At 44.8% G+C, this 22,893-nt stretch overlaps 1 protein-coding gene across 8 annotated transcripts in view; it reads right to left on the bottom strand.

Moving 5' to 3' along the window:
• The window catches only part of LOC112267442 (RNA-binding protein Musashi homolog 2), a 334,245-nt gene that overhangs the window by 80,324 nt on the left and 231,028 nt on the right, over positions 1-22,893 (bottom strand). For all 8 annotated transcript variants that reach the window (XM_042297533.1, XM_042297535.1, XM_042297536.1 and 5 more), the window contains exon 8: positions 6,685-6,767. In XM_042297533.1, coding sequence (XP_042153467.1) covers positions 6,685-6,767 — 83 coding nt within the window. The remainder of the gene's footprint in view (positions 1-6,684; positions 6,768-22,893) is intronic.

Genomic DNA, 22,893 nt, shown 5'->3' with positions numbered 1-22,893 from the left:
AGGTGTACCACAGCTACACCTCCAATTGACTCAAATGATGTCAATTAGCCTATCAGAAGCTTCTAAAGCCATGACATCATTTTCTGGAATTGTCCAAGCTGTTTAACGGCACAGTCAACTTAGTGTACGTCAACTTCTAACCCACTGGAATTGTGATACAGTGAATTATAAGTGAAATAATCTGTTTGTTAACAATGGTTTGAAAAATTACTTGTGTCATACACAAAGTAGATGTCCTAACCGACTTGCCAAAACTATAGTTTGTTAGAAGAAATTTGTGGAGTGGTTGAAAAACGAGTTTTAATGACTCCAACCTAAGTGTATGTAAACTTCCGACTTCAACTGTATATACTGTATTCTATTCTACTGTATCTTAGTCAATGCTGCTCTGACATTGCTCGTCCAAATATTTATATATTCTTAATTCCATTCCTTTACTTTAGATTTGTGTGTATTGTCGTGAAATTGTTAGATATTACTTGTTAAATACTACTGCGCTGTTGGAGCTAGAAGCCCAAGCATCTTGCTACACCCGCAATAACATCTGCTAAACACATGTATGTGACCAATACAATTTAATTTGAAGAAGTACTTTAAAGTATTTTTACTTAAGTACTTTACACCACTGCTACCCAGAGTGGGTATCAAACAGGTTCAGCCCAGGGTGGCTGGCACTCAGAGTAGGGCCTCACCCATATACTGGCACTGAGTCACTGATGCCTGGTAACATCATCTCTTGATGCAGAGTCCTGTAAGTCCCAGTCAGAACCACTCACTAGGAGAGGAGAGGAGTCAATGCCTGGGTCATGCCTGATAGCTACACACAGGAAGTACAGATGGAGACTGAGATGGCCCCCTTCCCTCTTAAAAGCTGAGGGTTAAGGATGCACAGATGGTGGGTTTGTGAAATGGTGGCTGTAAAGCATCTCTTGCACAAGGGCTACGGCCTGGTGGACACTTCCAAGGGTGTGTTACTACTGCCATTTACAACATAATCATTATAATGTTATTGCTGAATATTAGTAAAATACACACGTACACACACGCACGTACATACACGCGCACACAAATGCACAGGCTGCTAGCAGACGATGCCTCCAAGGTGGCTTTTATCCGTTTGGCAAAGAGAAACTCTGAAAACAGCATCAGAGATTACAAGAGGGAAGAAAGAAAGGATGCGGGACTCCATCCAACACCGCTTTTTCACACACAAAACATTCTTCCGCTTCATCCCACTTTTCATACCTTCTCTCAGTCATTTATTTCCCAGTTGTTCCTCCAACACCTCAGCAACCAGGAAGCCCCACAAACAGAGTTATAATTTTATGGAGACAGGAGCTGGTAAAACTGAATGAAGCAGGCCGGGGATGAAAATATTCATTTCTCATCCTCCCCAAAAGATGCAAACAATGCATGCAATTCCCCCAAAGCCCAATTTAATAGATCCAGTCGATGGGCACATGGGGCTTGGCTGAACAATGAGAGCATTTGATGCACTATCATGTGAAAGTCAATATCTGTGCTGTATCTGTGGTTGGAATGCTGCTGTGTCTGTCTGTGGGACGGGGGGGCTGTCTGCGGGTCTGGGGGACTGAGACTGGATCTGTCTGTGGGTCTTAAAGTTTGTCATTTTCACTTGAAAATGTCAGACTTGATTTGCCCAAACTAAACATGTCTGAACCCCTATAAAAATGTCCATTAATTATAATCCACACAACAATGAACATTTTCTGTTGCTGCACTTCCTGTTGCTGCAGTAATATACTACACTAATGTCCCTTAGTCAACAGTACCATTATCACACTACTCTCTTGGTAGTGTTGACAAATGAGGGAGAGTAGTGTAATAGTTGTAGTGTTGACTAAGGAAGGAGAGTAGTGTATTAGTGGTAGTGTTGACTAAGGAGAGAGAGTAGTGTAGTAGTGGTAGTGTTGACTAAGGAAGGAGAGTAGTGTAGTAGTGGTAGTATTGACTAAGGAAGGAGAGTAGTGTAGTAGTGGTAGTGTTGACTAAGGAAGGAGAGTAGTGTAGTAGTGGTAGTGTTGACTAAGGAAGGAGAGTAAGTGTAGTAGTGGTAGTGTTGACTAAGGAATAGTAGAGTAGTGTAATAGTTGTAGTGTTGACTAAGGAAGGAGAGTAAGTGTAGTAGTGGTAGTGTTGACTAAGGAATAGTAGAGTAGTGTAATAGTTGTAGTGTTGACTAAGGAAGGAGAGTAGTGTAGTAGTGGTAGTGTTGACTAAGAAGGAATAGTAGAGTAGTTGCAGTAGTGTTGACAAAGATGAGAGAGTAGTGTAGTAGTGGTAGTATTAACCAAGAAGGAAAAGTAGAGTAGTGTAGTAGTGGTAGTATTAACCAAGAAGGAAAAGTAGAGTAGTGTAGTAGTGGTAGTATTAACCAAGAAGGAAAAGTAGAGTAGTGTAGTAGTGGTAGTATTAACCAAGAAGGAAAAGTAGAGTAGTGTAGTAGTGGTAGTATTAACCAAGAAGGAAAAGTAGAGTAGTGTAGTAGTGGTAGTATTAACCAAGAAGGAATAGTAGAGTAGTGTAGTAGTGGTAGTATTAACCAAGAAGGAATAGTAGAGTAGTGTAGTAGTGTTGACAAAGATGAGAGAGTAGTGTAGAGTGGTAGTGTTGACTAAGGAGGGAGAGTAGTGTAGTAGTGGTAGTGTTGACTAAGGAAGGAGAGTAGTGTAGTAGTGGTAGTGTTGACTAAGGAAGGAGAGTAGTGTAGTAGTGGTAGTGTTGACTAAGGAGGGAGAGTAGTATAGTAGTGGTAGTGTTGACTAAGGAAGGAGAGTAGTGTAGTAGTGGTAGTGTTGACTAAGGAGGGAGAGTAGTATAGTAGTGGTAGTGTTGACTAAGGAAGGAGAGTAGTGTAGTAGTGGTAGTATTGACTAAGGAAGGAGAGTAGTGTAGTAGTGGTAGTGTTGACTAAGGAAGGAGAGTAGTATAGTAGTGGTAGTGTTGACTAAGGAGGGAGAGTAGTGTAGTAGTGGTAGTATTGACTAAGGAAGGAGAGTAGTGTAGAGTGGTAGTGTTGACTAAGGAAGGAGAGTAGTATAGTAGTGGTAGTGTTGACTAAGGAGGGAGAGTAGTGTAGTAGTGGTAGTATTGACTAAGGAAGGAGAGTAGTGTAGTAGTGGTAGTGTTGACTAAGGAAGGAGAGTAGTGTAGTAGTGGTAGTATTGACTAAGGAAGGAGAGTAGTGTAGTAGTGGTAGTGTTGACTAAGGAAGGAGAGTAGTGTAGTAGTGGTAGTGTTGACTAAGGAGGGAGAGTAGTGTAGTAGTGGTAGTATTGACTAAGGAAGGAGAGTAGTGTAGAGTGGTAGTGTTGACTAAGGAAGGAGAGTAGTATAGTAGTGGTAGTGTTGACTAAGGAGGGAGAGTAGTGTAGTAGTGGTAGTATTGACTAAGGAAGGAGAGTAGTGTAGTAGTGGTAGTGTTGACTAAGGAAGGAGAGTAGTGTAGTAGTGGTAGTGTTGACTAAGGAGGGAGAGTAGTGTAGTAGTGGTAGTATTGACTAAGGAAGGAGAGTAGTGTAGTAGTGGTAGTATTGACTAAGGAAGGAGAGTAGTGTAGTAGTGGTAGTGTTGACTAAGGAAGGAGAGTAGTGTAGTAGTGGTAGTGTTGACTAAGGAGGGAGAGTAGTGTAGTAGTGGTAGTATTGACTAAGGAAGGAGAGTAGTGTAGTAGTGGTAGTGTTGACTAAGGAGGGAGAGTAGTGTAGTAGTGGTAGTATTGACTAAGGAAGGAGAGTAGTGTAGTAGTGGTAGTATTGACTAAGGAAGGAGAGTAGTGTAGTAGTGGTAGTGTTGACTAAGGAAGGAGAGTAGTGTAGTAGTGGTAGTATTGACTAAGGAAGGAGAGTAGTGTAGTAGTGGTAGTGTTGACTAAGGAAGGAGAGTAGTGTAGTAGTGGTAGTGTTGACTAAGGAAGGAGAGTAGTGTAGTAGTGGTAGTGTTGACTAAGGAGGGAGAGTAGTATAGTAGTGGTAGTGTTGACTAAGGAAGGAGAGTAGTGTAGTAGTGGTAGTATTGACTAAGGAAGGAGAGTAGTGTAGTAGTGGTAGTGTTGACTAAGGAAGGAGAGTAGTGTCTACACCTGCATTGTTTGCTGTTTGTGGTTTTAGGCTGGGTTTCTGTACAGCACTTTGAGATATCAGCTGATGTACGAAGGGCTATATAAATAAATTTGATTTGATTTGATGAGAGAGTAGAGTAGTGTAGTAGTGTTGACTAAGGAGAGAGAGTAGTGTAGTAGTGGCAGTGTTGACTAAGATGAGAGAGTAGTGTAGTAGTGGTAGTGTTGACTAAGGAGGGAGATCAGAGGAGTGTAGTAGTGGTAGTGTTGACTAAGGAAGGAGAGTAGTGTAGTAGTGGTAGTGTTGACTGAGGAAAGAAAGTAGTATAGTAGTGGTAGTGTTGACTAAGGAGGGAGAGTAGTGTAGTAGTGGTAGTGTTGACTAAGGAAGGAGAGTAGTGTAGTAGTGGTAGTGTTGACTAAGGAGGGAGAGTAGTGTAGTAGTGGTAGTGTTGACTAAGGAGGGAGAGTAGTGTAGTAGTGGTTGTGTTGACTAAGGAGGAGAGTAGTGTAGTAGTGGTAGTGTTGACTAAGGAAAGAAAGTAGTATAGTAGTGGTAGTGTTGACTAAGGAAGGAGAGTAGTGTAGTAGTGGTAGTGTTGACTAAGGAAGTAGAGTAGTGTAGTAGTGGTAGTGTTGACTAAGGAGGGAGAGTAGTGTAGTAGTGGTAGTGTTGACTAAGGAGGGAGAGTAGTGTAGTAGTGGTAGTGTTGACTAAGGAGGGAGAGTAGTGTAGTAGTGGTAGTATTGACTAAGGAGGGAGAGTAGTGTAGTAGTGGTAGTATTGACTAAGGAAGGAGAGTAGTGTAGTAGTGGTAGTATTGACTAAGGAAGTAGAGTAGTGTAGTAGTGGTAGTGTTGACTAAGGAGGGAGAGTAGTGTAGTAGTGGTAGTGTTGACTAAGGAGGGAGAGTAGTGTAGTAGTGGTAGTATTGACTAAGGAAGTAGAGTAGTGTAGTAGTGGTAGTGTTGACTAAGGAGGGAGAGTAGTGTAGTAGTGGTAGTATTGACTAAGGAAGTAGAGTAGTGTAGTAGTGGTAGTGTTGACTAAGGAGGGAGAGTAGTGTAGTAGTGGTAGTGTTGACTAAGGAGGGAGAGTAGTGTAGTAGTGGTAGTGTTGACTAAGGAGGGAGAGTAGTGTAGTAGTGGTAGTATTGACTAAGGAAGGAGAGTAGTGTAGTAGTGGTAGTGTTGACTAAGGAGGGAGAGTAGTGTAGTAGTGGTAGTGTTGACTAAGGAGGGAGAGTAGTGTAGTAGTGGTAGTATTGACTAAGGAGGGAGAGTAGTGTAGTAGTGGTAGTATTGACTAAGGAAGTAGAGTAGTGTAGTAGTGGTAGTGTTGACTAAGGAGGGAGAGTAGTGTAGTAGTGGTAGTGTTGACTAAGGAAGGAGAGTAGTGTAGTAGTGGTAGTGTTGACTAAGGAGGGAGAGTAGTGTAGTAGTGGTAGTGTTGACTAAGGAGGGAGAGTAGTGTAGTAGTGGTTGTGTTGACTAAGGAAAGAAAGTAGTATAGTAGTGGTAGTGTTGACTAAGGAAGGAGAGTAGTGTAGTAGTGGTAGTGTTGACTAAGGAAGTAGAGTAGTGTAGTAGTGGTAGTGTTGACTAAGGAGGGAGAGTAGTGTAGTAGTGGTAGTGTTGACTAAGGAAGGAGAGTAGTGTAGTAGTGGTAGTGTTGACTAAGGAGGGAGAGTAGTGTAGTAGTGGTAGTGTTGACTAAGGAAGGAGAGTAGTGTAGTAGTGGTAGTGTTGACTAAGGAAGGAGAGTAGTGTAGTAGTGTTAGTGTTGACTAAGGAGGGAGAGTAGTGTAGTAGTGGTAGTGTTGACTAAGGAAAGAAAGTAGTATAGTAGTGGTAGTGTTGACTAAGGAGGGAGAGTTGTCAGTGCACGGCATATGGAGCCATGCAGGGTCTGATATGCTCCCCCTATGCTGCTATACTGCACTTTCTGAGCCACAGCAGGCTGCATGAGTGACAAGCAACTAGCGCAGGCTAACGTTACACCCAGGCTTCACCACCACCACCCTCCTCCCCTCTGCACCTCATTGTCTCGCCATCCTGGGCCTCAGCCAGCCTGCTCACAGCCTACCCCCACCACCACCTGGTCAACAGGCCATTAATCCTGACCGAGACCAGTCTGCTGGAAACACACTTCCACTACTGAAGATTAAGAATAAACATCAACACCAGGTCTGGCATCAGGTGTGGCATTGAAACAGCCTGGACTGATAGGTTTAATGTTGTTGTTTTTTCAATAATACCACCAGCTTTCACAGACATGGATACCTGTTCCAGCCTGATTTGCAGGGTGGTTTTGCGTGAGGTAGGGACAGGTTGTTTTGCCCTTCTGCCAGGAACGACTCACAAACACAATTTCATGGTGTGTGGTCATCGGTGCACAGTGCACACCACTGACTCCATATCCCTAAAAATGTGTGTGTTTGTGTGTGTATGTGCGTGTATGTGTGTGTGTGTGTGTATATGTGTGTGTGTGTGTGTGTGTGTGTGTGTGTCTGCCATCGTTCCCGCTGTGCTAAAGAGAAAATCAAATATTAATCCAGCCAGCAACGCACCGTCCACCGTTTTGAAAAGCGAGAGCCACTCACCATTTTATTATTGATTTCATGAAAGTGGATCTCGCATACTTTCTCCACAACGTCCTCAACCTCAAAAGTTACAAAGCCGAAACCTGCAGGGAGGACAGAGAGGTAGAGAGAATGACAGGAAGAGGGGGACAGAGAGAGAAAGAGAGTGAGTGAAAAGGAGGAAACGGCAGAGAGAATTAAAGCATTGGTTATAGTCAAAATTCATAGAAAAACTTTCATTTGCAAGACAGGCAACATATGAAAATGTGTCCCCTAAATTTAGCTAAACCCTGTGTTATCAGGACTGAATAAAGACGCAGTTATAGATCTGGAACGGCCGTACAGCTATGTGCAATAAAAATGATACAGTTCTCATTATTAGAATAACTATATTCCGGCTTCACAGATAGAAGAGGAGGGAAATGCCACAAGCTCATTAAAGGAAGTTCATGGACCCTGGCCTAGCCCGTGAATTTCATTACAGATATTCTCTGCTCCTTCATTGATATTTCACTGTAAAACACATTCTAGTTTCTGTCAGGCCATATCATATTATTGTGACACAGAACATTATATAAATCTCTCAAATCAGCAACAAACACTAATTGATACCTAATAGAGGGTAATCTAGTGACTCGTGGCTTGACCGGATTATCTCATTCTTAACTAATAGTTGCAGGCAAATCAAATCAAATCAAAATCAAATTTTATTTGTCACATACACATGGTTAGCAGATGTTAATGCGAGTGTAGCGAAATGCTTGTGCTTCTAGTTCCAACAATGCAGTAATAACGAGCAAGTAATCTAACTAACAATTCCAAAAAAAACTACTGTCTTATACACAGTGTAAGGGGATAAAGAATATGTACATAAGGATATATGAATGAGTGATGGTACAGAGCAGCATAGGCAAGATACAGTAGATGATATCGAGTACAGTATATACATATGAGATAAGTATGTAAACCAAGTGGCATAGTTAAAGTGGCTAGTGATACATGTATTACATAAGGATGCAGTCGATGATATAGAGTACAGTATCAACGTATGCATATGAGATGAACAATGTAGGGTAAGTAACATTATTAAGGTAGCATTGTTTAAAGTGGCTAGTGATATATTTACATCATTTCCCATCAATTCCCATGATTAAAGTGGCTGGAGTAGAGTCAGTGTCATTGACAGTGTGTTGGCAGTAGCCACTCAATGTTAGTGGTGGCTGTTTAACAGTCTGATGGCCTTGAGATAGAAGCTGTTTTTCAGTCTCTCGGTCCCAGCTTTGATGCACCTGTACTGACCTCGCCTTCTGGATGACAGCGGGGTGAACAGGCAGTGGCTCGGGTGGTTGATGTCCTTGATGATCTTTATGGCCTTCCTGTAGCATCGGGTGGTGTAGGTGTCCTGGAGGGCAGGTAGTTTGCCCCCGGTGATGCGTTGTGCAGACCTCACTACCCTCTGGAGAGCCTTACGGTTGAGGGCGGTGCAGTTGCCATACCAGGCGGTGATACAGCCCACCAGGATGCTCTCGATTGTGCATCTGTAGAAGTTTGTGAGTGCTTTTGGTGACAAGCCGAATTTCTTCAGCCTCCTGAGGTTGAAGAGGCGCTGCTGCGCCTTCCTCACGATGCTGTCTGTGTGAGTGGACCAATTCAGTTTGTCTGTGATGTGTATGCCGAGGAACTTAAAACTTGCTACCCTCTCCACTACTGTTCCATCGATGTGGATGGGGGTGTTCCCTCTGCTGTTTCCTGAAGTCCACAATCATCTCCTTAGTTTTGTTGACGTTGAGTGTGAGGTTATTTTCCTGACACCACACTCCGAGGGCCCTCACCTCCTCCCTGTAGGCCATCTCGTCGTTGTTGGTAATCAAGCCTACCACTGTTGTGTCGTCCGCAAACTTGATGATTGAGTTGGAGGCGTGCATGGCCACGCAGTCGTGGGTGAACAGGGAGTACAGGAGGGGGCTCAGAACGCACCCTTGTGGGGCCCCAGTGTTGAGGATCAGCGGGGAGGAGATGTTGTTGCCTACCCTCACCACCTGGGGGCGGCCCGTCAGGAAGTCCAGTACCCAGTTGCACAGGGCGGGGTCGAGACCCAGGGTCTCGAGCTTGATGACGAGCTTGGATGGTACTATGGTGTTGAATGCCGAGCTGTAGTCGATGAACAGCATTCTCACATAGGTATTCCTCTTGTCCAGATGGGTTAGGGCAGTGTGCAGTGTGGTTGAGATTGCATCGTCTGTGGACCTATTTGGGCGGTAAGCAAATTGGAGTGGGTCAAGGGTGTCAGGTAGGGTGGAGGTGATATGGTCCTTGACTAGTCTCTCAAAGCACTTCATGATGACGGATGTGAGTGCTACGGGCGGTAGTCGTTTAGCTCAGTTACCTTAGCTTTCTTGGGAACAGGAACAATGGTGGCCCTCTTGAAGCATGTGGGAACAGCAGACTGGTATAGGGATTGGTTGAATATGTCCGTAAACACACCGGCCAGCTGGTCTGCGCATGCTCTGAGGGCGCGGCTGGGGATGCCGTCTGGGCCTGCAGCCTTGCGAGGGTTAACACGTTTAAATGTCTTACTCACTTCGGCTGCAGTGAAGGAGAGACCGCATGATTCCGTTGCAGGCCGTGTCAGTGGCACTGTATTGTCCTCAAAGCGGGCAAAAAAGTTATTTAGTCTGCCTGGGAGCAAGACATCCTGGTCCGTGACTGGGCTGGGTTTCTTCCTGTAGTCCGTGATTGACTGTAGACCCTGCCACATACCTCTTGTGTCTGAGCCGTTGAATTGAGATTCTACTTTGTCTCTGTACTGGCGCTTAGCTTGTTTGATAGCCTTGCGGAGGGAATAGCTGCACTGTTTGTATTCAGTCATGTTACCAGACACCTTGCCCTGATTAAAAGCAGTGGTTCGTGCCTTCAGTTTCACACGAATGCTGCCATCAATCCACGGTTTCTGGTTAGGGAATGTTTTAATCGTTGCTATGGGAACGACATCTTCAACGCACGTTCTAATGAACTCGCACACCGAATCAGCGTATTCGTCAATGTTGTTGTCTGACGCAATACGAAACATCTCCCAGTCCACGTGATGGAAGCAGTCTTGGAGTGTGGAGTCAGCTTGGTCGGACCAGCGTTGGACAGACCTCAGCGTGGGAGCTTCTTGTTTTAGTTTCTGTCTGTAGGCAGGGATCAACAAAATGGAGTCGTGGTCAGCTTTTCCGAAAGGGGGCGGGGCAGGGCCTTATATGCGTCGCGGAAGTTAGAGTAACAATGATCCAGGGTCTTTCCACCCCTGGTTGCGCAATCAATATGCTGATAAAATTTAGGGAGTCTTGTTTTCAGATTAGCCTTGTTAAAATCCCCAGCTACAATGAATGCAGCCTCCGGATAAATCGTTTCCAGTTTGCAGAGAGTTAAATAAAGTTCGTTCAGAGCCATCGATGTGTCTGCTTGGGGGGGGATATATACGGCTGTGATTATAATCGAAGAGAATTCTCTTGGTAGGTAATGCGGTCTACATTTGATTGTGAGGAATTCTAAATCAGGTGAACAGAAGGATTTGAGTTCCTGTATGTTTCCTTCATCACACCATGTCACGTTGGCCATTAGGCATACGCCCCCGCCCGTCTTCTTACCAGAGAGATGTTTGTTTCTGTCGGCGCGATGCGTGGAGAAACCCGCTGGCTGCACCGCTTCGGATTGCGTCTCTCCAGTTAGCCATGTTTCCGTGAAGCAGAGAACGTTACAGTCTCTGATGTCCCTCTGGAATGCTACCGCAGGTAGCCTAGCGGCAAACCAGCAACCGGACATGAAAAATCTGACAGGAAGTTAGCTGGTATCAGGGTCAGGGGCAGAGCTAGAGGGGTGTCCAGGGTGCCACCCCCAAAATTTCAATTGCTACTGGCATTTTGATGCTGTTTGACATCTCGTTTCACCTCTTGTTGAAAGAAGCATTTATTTTGATGTTCGGCGGCGCATTTTCAAATCGAGGACGAGGAAGAGAGAATATTAATGTTGGTTGTGAGATACAGAAGAAGAAGAGAGAATACGTTTGAAAATGTTTCTCACAACTCAGCATCGTTGTCACGATCGTCGTGGTAATCATAGTCGGACCAAGGCGCAGCGTACGTAGAGTTCCACATGTTAATGAATTGAAACTCACAAAAACAGTAAAGATCAATGAAACGTGCCGTTCTGTAGCGCTCACAGGCATCAACACAAAAACAAGATCCCACAAAAACCCAGTGGGGCATTGGCTGCCTAAATATGATCCCCAATCAGAGACAACGATAAACAGCTGCCTCTGATTGGGAACCATACCAGGCCAACATAGAAATAAATGCACTAGATCACCCACCCTAGTCACACCAAGACCTAACCAAAATAGAGAATAAAAAGGCACTCTATGGTCAGGGCGTGACAGTAGTACTAGGAAACGGGCTTTCAACAGCTTCTGCTATAAGGACAATTCATGGCTTGAATATTTTGTATGTCAAGATTCAACTTATTGTTTCGCCTGTAGGCATTTTTCTCTGCCCAATACACATGAATCTGCCTTCACATCACAGTCATGTTTCTCTGCCCAATGCACCTGAATCTGCCTTCACATCACAGTCAGGTTTCTCTGTTCAATACACCTGAATCTGCCTTCACATCAGAGTCAGGTTTCTCTGTTCAATACACCTGAATCTGCCTTCACATCACAGTCATGTTTCTCTGCTCAATACACCTGAATCTGCCTTCACATCACAGTCATGTTTCTCTGCCCAATACACCTGAATCTGCCTTCACATCACAGTCAGGTTTTTGTAACTGGAAAAAGGCGCTGTTTAAAGATTATGGGTTTAAACTCCATTCAAAGGCAGAGCATCATATCAATGCTATGTATGCTCGGAATCAGCATAAAAGGACTATTGACATCAACTCATCAATGTTAGATGTCATAAATGAGGACTGGAAAAAGAAAGTGGAGGAAAACTGTACTCACATTAAAACAATTGCAGATGTGCTCCTATTAACTGCCACTCAAAATAAAGCGCAGCAAGGTCACTGAGAGACTGATGACTCTCACAACAAGGGTCATTTTTTTACAATCTTAGAAGAAATAGCAGAGCATGACCCTCTCATAGAGAAAAGGATGAATACATGTGGCAATGCTAAGTACACAAGCCACCAAATCCAGAACGAAGTTCTTGAGGGTTTAGCTGAGATGGTACAAAGTGAAATAATAAGAGAAGTAAAAGAAAGCAATGTTTTTAGTGTAAGATCTAAAGAAAAAAAACGTCTTTAGTTGTAAAGTACTTTACAACGGGACCATTCATTAAATCTTTTTACACTTTCAGTCAGCTGAAAGCTTAGATGCAGTAGGTCTCACAAAAATGATAATTGATTGCCTTGAAAACATGGTCTAGACTACAGAAATAATCTTGTGGGGCAAGGCTATGATGGTGCATCCGTCATGAGCGGAAAGCATTCTGGTGTGTCTGCACGGATTAAAAACAGTGCAAGATTTGCATTTTATGTGCACTGTAATGCACATTGTTTGAATTTGGTTCTTGTCGATGCTGTAAAATCAGTGCCTGAGGCAGTTAACTTCTTTGCTCTCCTACAGCTTCATAACTTTGTATCTGGCTCGTACGTTCATCTCAAAAGGCTTGCAGTTCAGAAAGAGCTGTATCCACAGCAGCAGCCCAGGGAACTACAGAGACTTACGGATGTAAGGTGGGCAGGCAGACACATGGCATGCCGTAATCTGAAGGACAGGCTTCCAGCAGTTCTGAGAGTGCTACAGGATATCACACTTGAAAATAGTGGTGATAGATTAGTGGAGGCAAGGGGCCTTCTTTCTCAGATAGATTTACATTTCATTGGGCTTTTGGTTACCTTTTGCAAATGTCTTTGTGACATGTTCTAATCAAGCTCTCTTGACCTAACAAGGGCTGTGGATCTGGTAGGTGCCCTTACAGACACATTGCAGGACTACAGTGAGGGTTACTTTGGAGAGCTATGGAAAGAGGTTGAAGAGATTGCAGAGCGCTGCAAAATAAGTGTACAAACAGTGTATAAAATACAGCCTAAAACAAGCTTAAGATTTCATGACTCATTGATGATGAGCACTGTAGGACAGAAAAATAGTGACCAACGTGATGGTGAGACCTTCCAAAGAGCTATCTTTTATCAGGTGTTTGACAGTCTCACAGCTGAGCTGCAGAGGCGGTTTTCAAAAAAGAATTGCGAGATAATGCAAGGGGTCCAGTCTCTCAACCCAAGGAGGACAACATTATTGAATGACGAGCCTCTGTTTGCCTTTGCTCAGACCTTTGAGTCAGATTTAGATGAGCTCAAACATGAGGTTCATCAAACCAAGCGGCTTCTTGATAGGAGAGAGAAAAGTGGAAGGGGCAGACCGTCTACTCTCCTAGACTTTGCTGTGTTTCTAGAACCTTATAAAGAGGTGTTCCATGAGCTATTTCGACTTTGGTGTAACAACAGAAATCTTACAGTCAGCAGTGCTTCTTGCGAGAGAAGCTTCTCAGCTATAAAACGGATAACAATGGTTGATGACAGGTTAAGTCACCTCGGGATTCTCAGTGTTGAGTCAAGGAGGGCACACTCCCTCAACATGGATGAGTTTGTGAAACATTTTGAGTGAGTGAGTGAGAGAGAGAGAGATGGCGAGAGAGACAGAGAAACAGAGAGAGAGACACAGAGAGAGAGAGAGACAGAGAGAGAGAGAGAGAGAGAGACAGAGAGAGAGAGAGAGAGAGAGAGAGAGAGAGACAGAGAAAGAGAGAGCGAGAGAGACAGAGAGAGACAGAGAGTGCGAGAGAGAGAGACAGAGAGAGAGAGAGAGAGAGAGAGAGAGAGAGAGAGAGAGAGAGAGAGAGAGACAGAGAGAGAGACAGAGAGAGAGAGAGAGAGAGAGAGAGAGAGACAGAGAGAAGTTGAGCTGCAGTTCCGAGGTAGAGACAGTGACTATTCATTATATGTTAAAGACTTCTAGTGAACTATGGAACTATGGAACCCCTGAAGTAGCCTTGGCCACCCCCTGGTCACCCCATGTAGAAAACTCTAGTTCCGCCACTGATCAGGGTTGCTGGTATCAAATGTTAAATGCCATTGCCTCGGGTTGGACCTTATGTGCAATTGACCAACAAAGTGATCTTCATCTGAGAGGATAATCTAGTGGCTCATGGGTCAGAAATTGACCAGATTATCTACATGTCACATAAAGCGATTACATCATGAAGGCAAATACAAAGGATAGAGACACGCAAAAAGGCCCACATGCACTGACACAGATATACACACTCCAGCAGGAAAGCCTTCCACTGACGAATCAGTACACTCTCTAAAACAAACAAGGACAAACAAGCGAAATAAAGCACAAGTTTTGCAACCTGCTGTGACAAGCTGGAACAAGGCTTTGGCTTTTAAGAGAATGGGAGATAAGCATGTGGGAGTCAGGAGTTCAAAAGGGTTTGACAGAGAGCCAGCACGTGGCCAGGCGCCCCCCTCTCCACACACGCAAGCAGATAAGGGCAGATAAAGAGGCGGGAGGACTGATAAGAGGGTCAAGAGAGAGCAACCGTTCCGACAACACCCCCTGTCCTGTCCCGCCTCTGCACACACCGCAGTACATTAACAATGAGTTATTACACAGTACAGTGCAAGACATTCAATTCACAAACACACACAGGTACAGAAACTCTGTCTGAATGTTATATGTACACATAGTCCACCCCCGCATATGAAGTTGAATCCATACAGGCATTAGACATCATCAAACAGTTATCAGTGATCAAAGCCGCCTACACACTCTCTGGTGAAAGGCAGGAAGTGAAGTTCATTAGTCTATGACCTGCCCTCTCTCCATGACTTCCTGTTTTGATCCAGGGGGATCACACGTCAGACAGAGAACTCAACTCACAACCCCCTTTCCTCAAATCTCAAGCCTCTCTCGGTCAATCTTTCTCTCAGGAACATACAGCATTAGATCAATGAAACACAGATCACATGTAGTGCACTCGGAAAGTACTCAGACCCCTTGACTTTTTCCACATTTTGTCACGTTACAGCCTTAAAAAATATATATATCCTCAATCTACACACAATAACCAATAATGTATTTATTTATTATTATTTAACCTTTAATTTAACTAGGCAAGTCACTTAAGAACAAATTCTTATTTACAATGACGGCCTACCCCGGACAGCACTGGGCCAAAATAAATAAATAAATACCCGTATGGGGATGAGGTAGGTAGATAGATGGGCTGTTTACAGATGGGCTATGTACAGGTGCAGTGATCTGTAAACTGCCTGACAGCTGGTGCTTAAAGCTAGTGAGGGAGATGTGAGTCTCCAGCTTCAGAGATTTTTTCAATTCGTTCCAGTCATGGGCAGCAGAGAACTGGAAGGAAAGACGACCAAAGGAGGAATTGGCTTTGGGGGTGACTAGTGAGATATACCTTCTGGAGCGCGTGCTACGAGTGGGTGCTGCTATGGTGACCAGTGAGCTGAGAAAAGGCGGGGCTTTACCTAGCAGAGACTTGTAGATAACCTGTAGCCAGTGGGTTTGGCGATGAGTATGAAGCGAGGGCCAACCAACGAGAGCGTACAGGTCGCAATGGTGGGTAGTGTATGGGGCTTTGGTGACAAAATGGATGGCACTGTGATAGACTGCATCCAGTTTGTTGAGTAGAGTGTTGGAGGCTATTTTATAGATGACATCACCGAAGTCAAGGATCGGTAGGATGGTCAGTTTTACGAGGGTATGTTTGGCAGCATGAGTGAAGGATGCTATGTTGCGATATAGGAAGCCGATTCTAGATTTAATTTTGGATTGGAGATGCTTAATGTGAGTCTGGAAGGAGAGTTTACAATCTAACCAGACACCCAGGTGTTTGTAGTTGTCCACGTATTCTAAGTCAGAGCCGTCCAGAGTAGTGATGCTGGATGGGTGAGCAGGTGCGGGCAGCGATCGATTGAAAAGCATGCATTTAGTTTTACTTGCGTTTAAGAGCAGTTAGAGGCCACGGAAGGAGAGTTGTATGGCATAGAAACTCATCTGGAGGTTAGTTAACACGGTGTCCAAGGAGGGGCCAGAAGTATACAGAATGGTGTCGTCTACGTAGAGGTGGATCAGAGAATCACCAGCAGCAAGAGCAACATCATTGATGTATACAGAAAAGAGAGTCGGCCTGAGAATTGAACCCTGTGGCACACCCATAGAGACTGTCAGAGGTCCAGACAACAGGCCCTCCGATTTGACACACTGAACTCTATCAGAGAAGTAGTTGGTAAACCAGGCGAGGCAATCATTTGAGAAGCCAAGGCTGTCGAGTCTGCTAATAAGAATGTTGTGATTGACAGAGTCGAAAGCCTTGGTCAGGTCAATGAATACGGCTGCACAGTAATGTCTCTTATCGATGGCGGTTATGATGTCGTTTAGAACCTTGAACGTGGCTGAGGTGCACTCATGACCAGCTCTGAAACCAGATTGCATAGCGGAGAAGGTATGGTGGGATTCGAAATGGTCAGTAATCTGTTTGTTAACTTGGTTTTCTAAGACCTTAGAAAGACAGGGTAGGATAGATATAGGTCTGTAGCAGTTTGGGTCTAGAGTGTCACCCCCTTTGAAGAGGGGGATGACCGCGGCAGCTTTCCAATCTTTGGGAATCTCAGACAATACGAAAGAGAGGTTGAACCGGCTAGTAATAGGGGTTGCAACAATTTCGGCAGATCATTTTAGAAAGAGAGGGTCCAGATTGTCTAGCCCGGCTGATTTGTAGGGGTCCAGATTTTGCAGCTCTTTCAGAACATTGGCTATCTGATTTGGGTAAAGGACAAATGGTGGGGGCTTTGGCGGGTTGCTGTGGAAGGTGCAACCGGCAGTTGACCGGGGTAGGGGTAGCCATGTGGAAAGCATGGCCAGCCGTAGAGAAATGCTTATTGAAATTCTCAATTATAGTGGATTTATCAGTGGTGACAATGTTTCCTAGCCTCAGAGCAGTGGGCAGCTGGGAGGAGGTGCTCTTATTCTCCATGGACTTTACAGTGTCCCAGAACTTTTTTGAGTTAGTACTACAGGATGCAAATTTCTGTTTGAAAAAGCTTGCCTTAGCTTTTCTAACTGCCTGTGTATATTTGTTCCTAACTTCCCTGAAAAGTTGCATATCACGGGGGCTATTCGATGCTAATGCAGAACGCCACAGGATGTTTTTGTGCTGGTCAAGGGCAGACAGGTCTGGCGTGAACCAAGGACTATATCTACTCCTAGTTCTACATTACCTGAGAGGGGAATGCTTATTTAAGATGGTGAGGAAGGCATTTTTAAAGAATAGCCAGGCATCATCTACTGACGGGATGAGGTCAATGTCATTCCAGGATACCCCGGCCAGGTCGATTAGAAAGGCCTGCTCGCAGAAGTGTTTCAGGGAGCGTTTGACAGTGATGAGGGGTGGTCGTTTGGTCGCAGACCCATTATAGATGCAGGCAATGAGGCAGTGATCGCTGAGATCTTGATTGAAAACAGCAGAGGTGTATTTGGAGGGCGAATTGGTTAAGATGACATCTATGAGGGTGCCCGTGTTTACTGATTTGGGGTTGTACCTGGTAGGTTCATTGATAATTTGTGTGAGATTGAGGGCATCAAGCTTAGTTTGTAGGATGGCCGGGGTGTTAAGCATGTCCCAGTTTAGGTCACCTAGTAGCACGAGCTCAGAAGATAGATGGGGGGCAATCAGTTCACATATAGTATCGAGGGCACAGCTGGGGCAGAGGGAGGTCTATAGCAAGCGGCAACAGTGAGAGTCTTGTTTCTGTTAAGGTGAATTTTTAGAAGTAGGAGCTCAAATTGTTTGGGTACAGACTTAGCCTGCAGAGTTCTGTATTACTTTCTATCTTTGCAGTAGATTGCAACACCGCCCCCTTTGGCAGTTATATCTTGGCGGAAAACGTAAAAAAAACTTAGGGAATAGGCTTCTAATGTTAACATGCATGAAACCAAGGCTTTTACGTTTACAGAAGTCAACAAATGAGATCACCTGGGGGGTGGGAGTGGAGCTAGGCACTGCAGGACCTGGATTAAACTCCACATCACCAGAGGAACAGAGGAGAAGCAGGATAAGGGTATGGCTAAAGACTATACGAACTGGCCGTCTAGCACGTTCAGAACAGAGAGTAAAAGGAGCAGGTTTCTGGGCACGATAGCATAGATTCAAGGCATAGTGTACAGACAAAGGTAAGGTAGGATGAGAGTACATTGGAGGTAAACCTTGGCATTGAGTAATGAAGAGAGAGATATAGTCTCTAGAGATGTTTAAACCAGGTGATGTCATCGCATATTTAGGAGGTGGAACAACATGGTTGGTTAAGGCATATTGAGCAGGGCTAGAGGCTCTACAGTGAAATAAGACAGTAATCACTAACCAGGACAGTAATGGACAAGGCATATTGATATTAGAGAGAGGCATGCGTACCCAAGTGAACATATGGGTTCAGTGAGTGGTTGGGCTGGCTGGGGATACGGCGATTCAGACAGTTAGCAGGGTAACAAGCTAACAGTTAGTAGGCCGGAGCTAAACAAGCCAGCAGCTAGTAGACCAGGGCAAGCAAGCAGTTAGCAGGCCGGATTAGCAAGCAAGCAGTTAGCATGGGCTAGCAGTTAGTAGACCAGGGCAAGCTAGCAGTTAGCAGACCGGGTTAGCAAGCAGTTAGCAGACCGGGCAGGCAAGCTAGCAGTTAGCAGACCAAGGCCCGGCAGTTTAGCAGTTAGCAGACCGGGTTAGCAAGCAAGCAGATAGCAGGGGCTAGAAAGTTAGCCTTTGGGGGGGGGGCACGTCGCGATGGGGGTAAGTCTGTTTTTGCCTCTTTGTGCGGTGACTTCGATAGACCAGTCGTGGAATTAGTAGGGTTCCAAGTAGCTCTAGGTAGCTAGAAGGCCGATATTGTAGCCCAGGAGTATGCTTCGGTGGTAGCACAGGAGCCCTGGCCGGGCTAGCTTCAAGCTAAATTGGTGCTTGCTCTGGGATGGAAACGCTATCCAGGAGTAGTCATCCGGGATTACGGTTAGCTAGTTGTGAAGATCCAGATGAAAATGTTCAGTTTAGCTCAGCATGGGGGGCAATCAGTTCACATATAGTATCGAGGGCACAGCTGGGGCAGAGGGAGGACTATAGCAAGCGGCAACAGTGAGAGTCTTGTTTCTGTTAAGGTGAATTTTTAGAAGTAGGAGCTCAAATTGTTTGGGTACAGACTTAGCCTGCAGAGTTCTGTATTACTTTCTATCTTTGCAGTAGATTGCAACACCGCCCCCTTTGGCAGTTATATCTTGGCGGAAAACGTTATAGTTAGCAATGGAGATTTCAGGGTTTTTGCTGGTTTTCCTAAGCCAGGATTCAGACACGGAAGACATCTGGGTTGGCAGAGTGTGCTAAAGCAGTGAGTAAAACAAACTTAGGGAGTAGGCTTCTAATGTTAACATGCATGAAACCAAGGCTTTTACGATTACAGAAGTCAACAAATGAGATCACCTGGGGGGTGGGAGTGGAGCTAGGCACTGCAGGACCTGGATTAAACTCCACATCACCAGAGGAACAGAGGAGAAGTAGGATAAGGGTATGGCTAAAGACTATACGAACTGGCCGTCTAGCACGTTCAGAACAGAGAGTAAAAGGAGCAGGTTTCTGGGCACGATAGCATAGATTCAAGGCATAGTGTACAGACAAAGGTAAGGTAGGATGAGAGTACATTGGAGGTAAACCTAGGCATTGAGTAATGAAGAGAGAGATATAGTCTCTAGAGATGTTTAAACCAGGTGATGCCATCGCATATTTAGGAGGTGGAACAACATGGTTGGTTAAGGCATATTGAGCAGGGCTAGAGGCTCTACAGTGAAATAAGACAGTAATCACTAACCAGGACAGTAATGGACAAGGCATATTGATATTAGAGAGAGGCATGCGTACCCAAGTGAACATATGGGTTCAGTGAGTGGTTGGGCTGGCTGGGGATACGGCGATTCAGACAGTTAGCAGGGTAACAAGCTAACAGTTAGTAGGCCGGAGCTAAACAAGCCAGCAGCTAGTAGACCAGGGCAAGCTAGCAGTTAGCAGGCCGGATTAGCAAGCAAGCAGTTAGCATGGGCTAGCAGTTAGTAGACCAGGGCAAGCTAGCAGTTAGCAGACCGGGTTAGCAAGCAGTTAGCAGACCGGGCAGGCAAGCTAGCAGTTAGCAGACCAAGGCCCGGCAGTTTAGCAGTTAGCAGACCGGGTTAGCAAGCAAGCAGATAGCAGGGGCTAGAAAGTTAGCCTTTGGGGGGGCACGTCGCGATGGGGGTAAGTCTGTTTTTGCCTCTTTGTGCGGTGACTTCGATAGACCAGTCGTGGAATTAGTAGGGTTCCAAGTAGCTCTAGGTAGCTAGAAGGCCGATATTGTAGCCCAGGAGTATGCTTCGGTGGTAGCACAGGAGCCCTGGCCGGGCTAGCTTCAAGCTAAATTGGTGCTTGCTCTGGGATGGAAACGCTATCCAGGAGTAGTCATCCGGGATTACGGTTAGCTAGTTGTGAAGATCCAGATGAAAATGTTCAGTTTGCAGTAGGAATCCGGGGATAAAAATAACAGGTCCGTTATGCTCTGGTTAGAGTCACGTTGTTCGAACTGGCGAGAGCTTTCCGAGCTGAAGGTTAGCTGATAACCGCTGGCAATGGTTTGCTGACTGATATCTGGTAGTTAGCTGGCTAGCTTCAGTTGAGGGATTCCAGATCCGAAGTAAATATAAATACTTTAGGAAAAAAAGCAGTACCACGCCACATTGGGTGAGGCGGGTTGCAGGAGAGTATTTAGATGATGAGGATTAGCAAAATATTTTAAAGGATATGCGGCGAAAAATATGTAAAACGATATATACAAGGGACACAACAGGACAAGGAAGTCTGACTGCTACGCCATCTTGGATCAGAATTTATTATTTATTATTTATAAATAATATAATATTATTTATAACAATCCCAGACAGATTATTTATAATTCATTGTATCACAATTCCAGTGGGTCAGACGGTTACATACACCAAGTTGACTGTGCCTTTAAACAGCTTGGAAGAAAATCCAGAAAATTATGTCATGGCTTTAGAAGCTTCTGATAGGCTAATTGACATAATTTGAGTCAATTGGAGGTGTACCTGTGGATGAATTTCAAGGCCTATCTTCAATCTCAGTGCCTCTTTGCTTGACATCATGGGAAAATCAAAGGAAATCAGCCAAGACCTCAGAAAATAAATTGTAGGCCTCCACAAGTCTGGTTCATCCTTGAGAGCAATTTCCAAATGCCTTAAGGTACCATGTTCATCTGTACAAACAATAGTACGCAAGTATAAACACCATGGGACCACGCAGCCGTCATACCGCTCAGGAAGGAGACTCATTCCTAGAGATGAACGTACTGTGGTACGAAAAGTGCAAATCAATCCCAGAACAACAGCAAAGGACCTTGCAAAGATGCTGGAGGAAACAGGTACAAAAGTATCTATATCCACAGTAAAACGAGTCCTATATCGACATAACCTGAAAGGTCGCTCTGCAAGGAATAAGCCACTGCTCCAAAACCACCATAAAAAAGCCAGACTATGGTTTGCAACTGCACATGGGGACAAAGATCGTACTTTTTGGAGAAATGTCCTCTGGTCTGATGAAACAAAAATAGAACTGTTTGGCCATAATGACCATCATTATGTTTGGAGGAAAAAGGGGGAGGCTTGCAAGCCGAAGAACACCATCCCAACTATGACGCACGGGGGTGGCAGCATCATGTTGTGGGGGTGCTTTGCTGCAGGAGGGACTGGTACACTTCACAAAATAGATGGCTTCATGAGGATGGAAAAATTTGTGGAAATATTGAAGCAACATCTCAAGACATCAGTCAGGAAGTTAAAGCTTGGTTGCAAATGGGTCTTCCAAATGGACAACAACCCCAAGCATACTTCCAAAGTTGTGGCAAGGACAACAAAATCAAGTTATTGGAGTAGCCATCACAAAGCCCTGACCTCAATCCCATAGAACATTTGTGGGCAGAACTGAAAAGGCTTGTGCGAGCAAAGAGGCTTACAAACCTGACTCAGTTACACCAGCTCTGTCAGGAGGAATGGGCCAAAATTCACTCAACTTATTGTGGGAATCTTGTGGAAGGCTACCCAAAACGTTTGACCCAAGTTAAACAATTTAAAGGCAATGCTACCAAATACTAATTCAGTGTATGTAAACTTCTGACCCACTGGGAATGTGATGAAAGAAATAAAAGCAGAATTTTTCTAGGATTTAATGTCAGGAATTGGGAAAAACTGAGTTTAAATGTATTTGGCTAAAGTGTATGTAAACTTCTGACTTCAACTGTACGTATTCAGACCTGTTGCTATGAGACTCTAAATTTAGCTCAGGTGCATCCTGTTTCCATTGATCATCCTTGAGATGTTTCTAGAACTTGATTGGAGTCCACCTGTGGTAAATTCAATTGATTGAACATGATTTGGAAAGGCACACACCTGTCTATATAAAGGTCCCACAGTTGTCAGTGCATGTCAGAGCAAAAGCCAAGCTGGCTGTCATGTGCCTTTTACTGAGGAGTGGCTTCCATCTGGCCATTCTACCATAAAGGCCTGATTGGTGGAGTACTGCAGAGTCAGAGCAAAAACCAAGCCATGCGGTCGAAGGAATTGCCCGTGGAGCTCAGAGACAGGATTGTGTCGAGGCACAGATCTGGGGAAGGGTACCAAAACATTTCTGCAGCATTAAAGGTCCCCAAGAACACAATGGCTTCCATCATTCTTAAATGGAAGAAGTTTGGAACCACCAAGACTCTTCCTAGAACTGGCCGCCCGGCCAAACAGAGCAATCGGTATAGAAAGGCCTTGGTCAGGGAGGTGAGCAAGACCTCGATGGTAACTCTGACAGAGCTCCAGAGTTACACTGTGGATATAGGAGAACCTTTCAGAAGGACAACCATCTCTGCAGCACTCCACCAATCAGGCCTTTATGGTATAGTGGCCAGACGGAAGCCACTCCTCAGTAAAAGGCACATGACAACCCGCTTGGAGTTTGCCAAAGGGCACCTAAAGGACTCAGACCATGAGAAATAAGATTAGCTGGTCTGATGAAACCAAGATTGAACTCTTTGGCCTGAATGCCAAGTGTCACTTTTGAAGGAAACCTGGCACCATCCCTAAGGTGAAGCATG

This window comes from Oncorhynchus tshawytscha, linkage group LG14, assembly GCF_018296145.1.
Source record: "Oncorhynchus tshawytscha isolate Ot180627B linkage group LG14, Otsh_v2.0, whole genome shotgun sequence".
In the NCBI taxonomy this organism is placed as follows: domain Eukaryota; kingdom Metazoa; phylum Chordata; class Actinopteri; order Salmoniformes; family Salmonidae; genus Oncorhynchus; species Oncorhynchus tshawytscha.
Note: the sequence above shows the minus strand (reverse complement) of the source record. Positions and strands in the feature narration are given on the sequence as shown.